At 53.6% G+C, this 5,736-nt stretch overlaps 1 protein-coding gene across 1 annotated transcript in view; it reads right to left on the reverse strand.

The window, feature by feature from the left end:
• Window positions 1-4,897: 4,897 nt before the first annotated feature.
• PAK4 (p21 (RAC1) activated kinase 4) overlaps window positions 4,898-5,736 on the reverse strand; it is an 11,390-nt gene continuing 10,551 nt past the window's right edge. The window contains exon 7 of the mRNA XM_030886361.2: window positions 4,898-5,734. Coding sequence (XP_030742221.1) covers window positions 5,579-5,734 — 156 coding nt within the window. The 3' untranslated portion in view covers window positions 4,898-5,578. The remainder of the gene's footprint in view (window positions 5,735-5,736) is intronic.

Consider the following 5,736-nt stretch of genomic DNA (forward strand, 5'->3'; position numbering starts at 1 on the left):
GCTTCCAGGCAAGCTAGGTTTATACTAGCAGGCACCCCAAGACTCTTCCGACCTCCACCTATCCCCCCATTCCAGAACCACTTCCTCACTTGAGGTATGTGTTAGAGCAGCACTCCCCTCCTTTGCTACCAATTTGTGTCTTTGGTATCTTGTACCCCCCCTACAGAACTTCCACCAGTGGGTGGTTTCTTTCTTTCGTTCTTTCTTCTTAGGTTTGAAATGAACTCGTATGTCACTCAAGAATCCAACTCCACCCCAGCTCTACTTGTCTGGCTCATTAAGCCACAGGGACCAAGCCTGAGACCCAAGGGTTCCATCCAAGGTTACACGCAAGGTTCAGACCCAAGAGTTTGATCCAAGGTTCACATCCACGGCTGAGACCCAAGGCTTAGATTCTAGGTCTAGATCCACAGCTGAGATCCAAGGTTGAGACCCAAGAGTTATATCCAAGGTTGAGATCCAAGGCTTAGATCCAAGGCTGAGACCCAAGGTTGAGATGCGTGGTGGCGGGTGGGTTAAGGGGTCTGGAGGGTTTTAAGGCTGTGAGCTTTGACTCTCATTCTTTTATTTTGCTTCTCTTAAAGAAAACCATATTCCGTGTAGTTGCACAGCCCACTCAGTCAACCCCGTGATGAGACCCGGGTAACCCTCACTCCCATAAATGCGTTTCTCTTGCTGTTCCGCCCTTCCTATCCTTCCTCTGTTACTTCCTGTCTCCACGACCCCCACCCCCCTGTCTCCCTGCCCTGGCCCCCTTGTAATCTTTAGTCTTATCCTTGTTTTTCCTTATAATAACAGTGCCATTAAATATTGGTCTCTACGCGTTTTGACTTCGTTTGCTAAGCAGACTATTCTCTGGTCTTGTCCACGTCTTGCGGTGTTTCTCAGTCACCTGTCTTTCACCGTGCATCCTACTCCGTTGGATGGCCGACTGAACCAGTGTGCTCACCCGTACCTCGACCATCTTTTTGCCATTATAGAACTTGCTGCAATAAACATAGGTGCGCATAGGTCTGTTCGTGTTGTGGTCTTCTTTAGAGCGTATTGAAGGATCAGCTGATAATTGTCACTTGTTTAAGGAAGCACCATACTGACTTCCACAGGAGTTGTACAATTCCACAGACCCACCAGCAACGGAGGAGTGTCCCAGTCTCTCTCCACCCTTTCCAGCATTTATTATTCAATTTTGCTAGGAGTCGGTGTGAAGTGATATCTCGTTGTTTGCGTTTGTATTTCTCTTACTCTTGAGGAATGTGCCCATTTCTTCAGGGGCGTGTTGGCTGCCTAGATGTCCTCTTTAGTAAATTGCCTATTCATGTGCCAATTTTTGGATTGGGCTATTTGTATTTTTCTTAAGATGCTCTGTTTCCTATACATTTTTGAAATTAGCCCTTTCTTTGATGTATCATTACTGAATATCCCCCCACCCTTGTGGGTTCTAGTTTAACTTTTAAAAAAATCATTTTATTGGGGGCTCGTACAACTCCTATCACAATCCACACATACACCCATCGTGTCAAGCACAGCTTAACTCTCTTGATGAAATCTTTTGATGTGCATAAACGCTGTCTTTTTAGTAGGCCCCAGTCCTTTTGTCTTCTAGAGTGTAGGTTATTTTTCATTATGTTTGGTGGTGTGTTTATGCCTTGTCATGGGGCCTGAAGTTTGTTCTTATTTTTTCATTGATGGGATTTATGGTTCTAGGGATTACATTTTGGTCTTAATCCATTTTGAGTTCGTTTCTGTAACTGGTGGGAGGGATGGGTTTTGTTGCATTCTTTTGCAGGTGAAGATTCATTTCCCCAGCACCATTAAAAAGGCAATCTCTTCCCCTCTTATGTTTTGGTGCTTTCTCTAAAATTAGGTGTCTACAGGCAATCGGCTGTATTTCTGCGTTCTCAATTCTAACCCATTGGTCTTTTAATCTAACACTGGACCAGCACCACACTGTTTTGATTACCATGGTGAAACAATGGCTTTTAAAGTCTGGGAGTGAAATGCCTCCTACTTAAAACAAACGCTTTTTAATAGTATTTTATTTATCCTGGGTTTCTTTCCTTTCCAAATAAAGTTGACCTGTTTCCCTTTCTTTGAAGAATTGTGCAGGAATTTGGATCGGAATTGCGTTGAAGTTGTGAGAGTGGGTGGCTTTCATGAATAGACATTTATTTTCAGTTTAGGAGGTGAAGGGTACACATTAGGGTCCCTCTCTAGGGAAAGGCTCTCTGCACTGGGCCTCTTTCCGGCTTCTATTCCTAGCTTTCTTGGTGATCCCATGGGTGGTACCTTCCCTCTTCCCTCTGTGAGCTCAGTCTTTACATCTGTGAAATGGGTCCCTGGGTCCATCTGGGGACCCGGTGGGGGTGTTTCTAGGAAGCAGGCAGGGGATTCAAACCACTGGGTGGCCCCCACATGCAGTCTCTAGATGCTGGTGCTGACTGTCCAGACTCATCTAGGTCATCTGTGCTGCACACACCCATGACGAGGTTGTGGCCCGCCCCAGAGGGGGCTTCCACAGGGTCACAGAACAAAGCCCCAGCATGGCTGAAAACCCAGGGGGGGCCTATGGTCGCCCCCACCCCCACCCCGTTTGGTCATCCTTCTCATTTGATCTCCCTCCTTTCTTTTAGCTTTGGAGAAAGATGGGGCTTTCTACTCCCATGAAGACTTACGGCCTCTGGACGCACAGGGGGCAGTTCTACCCTGTGCCACAGGGTCCCCGTGAGCCGGAACGCACTTGATGACAGTGACCGCTTGTTTCGTTTTCTTGCAGCTGCTAACCACAAGGTCAGCAGTTTAAACCTACCAGCTACTCTGTAGGTGAACCGGGCTTTCTACTCCCAGAAGTGCCCGTCTCAGAAACCCACCGGGGCTGTTCCGCCTGTCCCGGAGGATTGCTGAGTGGGCATCACCCGGTGACAGTGAATTTGGAGGGTTTGTGTGTTTGTTGGGGGGTTGTTCGTTTTAGATCTCTTTTACGGTCTTTGCAGAAAGAGGGCTCTTGTTGATGCTCATACCGTGTGATGGCGTCCACACACCTGGCAGGAGTTCCGGTGCTACTACAGGTAAGCTACTCAGCCCCTAACGGAATAGGTGGGCGGGACCCATGCCTCGGGGAAGAACTGACTGGGGGCTCTGCTCCTGGGGGACTGAGCAGCCCCGGACACCCTGCGGGCAGGTCTCCCTTCACCTCCGGGGTCAAGATGGGCTGGACGCACAGAACCACACCTCTTCTAGATCTTACTCACTTTGACTGTTTGTGTCATCATTTTAGATGCCCTCCTCCGAACCCCGCTGGTTCCGGGGTCACAGGTCTCGGCGGTGCTTCCTGTGCGGGCACCCCCAGGCAGGGTGACGGGCTTGGCGCTGCCGGGAAGGGCCGCGCTCCCTCCCAGGTGGAGTCGGCCCCTGGGAGGACGCAGACTCTCCCGGGCCCTGGGCGTGTGCTCGCTGGGGTCTTCTGCAGATCGCAGCCCGGCGCTCCTTGTCTCGCCTCTGGTCCGCTTGGTTCCAGAGAGTCTCTTGCCACCTTCCCAGGTGATCACAGCGGCTTTGATGGGGCCTCCAGAGCAGCCGAGACCAGGCTGATGGGGGCACGGCCCTGGCAGCCGGGGAGAACCAGTCCAAACCACCCCTTCATCCTTTTTGCCATAGGGAAGCCGGTCGTGTCAGCAGCTAACGTCCCCCAACGCCCGCTCTCCAAAGGTAGTGTTCAGAAACCTTACACAAGGAAGTGACGAAAGCAGACGGTTTACCCTGAGAATGTTTTTAGCTCCCACGGTCAAATCCTACACAAAGCCCCAAACCACACTAGCACCCGGTGGCGGAGGCAGGTCCAGGTGGGCACTGCCTGGGGGCAGCTCACCACCAAGCAAACGCGGGCACCACTTTGTTTTGGTAAAAGCAAAGCTCCCCGTGGGATTTGACCGTTAACGGAGGGCCTCATTGTTCATCTTGTGGGGTCTGAGCTGGCTCCGGATGGCTGGGGTCAGAAAGGCTGCGGAGGCATTCGCAGTGTTCAGAAACCTAATCACATTCAGGCGATTCTGACTCATGGGATCCTACAGGCCACCCCAAAGGGACTCCCAAGGTTGTACTCATCAGACGGCGACGGAGACTGACCAGCTTTCCCATGGAGGCCTGTGGCTTTGAACTGGAGACCGATGGGCTAGGAGCTGGTGCTGAATCACCACCCACAGATAGAGACTGCATTTCCCAACTTCCCTCCCTCCTGGGCATGGCTGCATGGCTAAGGTAAGGCCAAAGGCAAAGGCGCGACCTCCAGGCCATCCTTGAAAGGCCTTGCTCCGGAGGCAGGCAGGGCAGTCGTCTCCACAAGAGGGCGGAAGCCATACTCTGAGGATGTCGGAGCAACAAGATGGAGTCTGGGCCCTGGGGACGTGGAAGGCCGAACGACATCACGTGAGAGCGATTGTAGATTCAAACAAGAGGGCTGTAAAAACCCACGTTTCCGACTCACTCTGGGGTGGGAGCTGGGAACCTGGGTTTCTAAGTTCCCAGGGAATACTGATGCTGCCGAGCCCTTTGCCACGGCCTTGATCTTGACCGGGGACAGGGCTCCCCTGGGTTTCCAATGGCTGATGTTTCTAGGCCGCCACACCCCTGGGTGCACTCAAACCCACACCCTGGAGGTGAGCATCAAGTGTACTGACCATCTGCACTGCCCAGGACTCAGTGGAACCACAGCTGACACTCCCTATGGAGTCCAGATTCATCAACCTTAGCACCTCCTGCCCACTTGAGTGTGCAGGGGGCGGGGGCAGGGGGAGGCTGAGCCCCAGGGTTCCGATGGCCGACCTTGGGCCACCTGTCTTCTGATGTGCCTCTCGGTGGACCTGACTGCCCACCCCTCACCCCGACACACCCCACACACCCAAACAAGAAAATGCTTTAATTGTAAAACTAACTTGAGGGAGGATGAGGGCGGAGCTGTGCCGAGGGGCCAGGAACCTGATTCTTCAGATAGTGGCTCTGCCCCCCACCGCACCACCCTGCAGGGCAGGGCTGCCCATGCCCAGGCGGGGGCTGGCTCGAGTGTTACAAAACGGTAATATAAATAGATTTCTAGAAAAGAGGTGGCTGTCCAGACCAGTAGTCATCTTCTGCAGAGGCAAGCGAGGAGGGCGGGGCGCTTGCCCCCCAACCGCCACCCATCCCAAGGGTACACAGGGCAAAGGGAAAAGGCCACTCCTTCAGACATTCATGATTGACCCCCGTATAGCTAAGGGGTGTACATTGGAGATGCCCACTCGCTGGGCCATCCCGGCACACACGCACACACCCCTTCCACAGTACTCTCCCTGCCCCCGCAGCAGGGTTCCAGTGATGGGGGCCGGCTGTCCTTCCTGGGAGGTGGGGGGTGTGGGTGAGGGGGATGTTCCGGGCACGTGCTCGCTTGCTCACTTGCTCCCTGTTCTCCCGAAAGGTCAGCTGGGAGCTCAGTAGTAGGTCCTGTGCTCTAGGAGGGCATCCCGGGGCGAGGGCTGTCTCTGACTGGCCTCCTGCAGGACAGCAGGCTGGCCCTCGGGGCTCTTTGGTTCCGGGCCGGGGCTGGGCCTCATCTGGTGCGATTCTGGCGCATGAGGGGCACGATGCTGGCTGGTGGCCCGGCCTTGGTCAGGAAGGGGTGCTTCAGCAGCTCGGCAGCTGTGGCCCGCTGGCCGGGATCCCGCACCAGCAGGCGGTCCAGAAAGCCCTTGAGAGACGGTGACACCT

This window comes from Echinops telfairi, unplaced genomic scaffold, assembly GCF_000313985.2.
Source record: "Echinops telfairi isolate 266 unplaced genomic scaffold, ASM31398v2 ScPeMD7_655;HRSCAF=1070, whole genome shotgun sequence".
Taxonomy (NCBI): domain Eukaryota; kingdom Metazoa; phylum Chordata; class Mammalia; order Afrosoricida; family Tenrecidae; genus Echinops; species Echinops telfairi.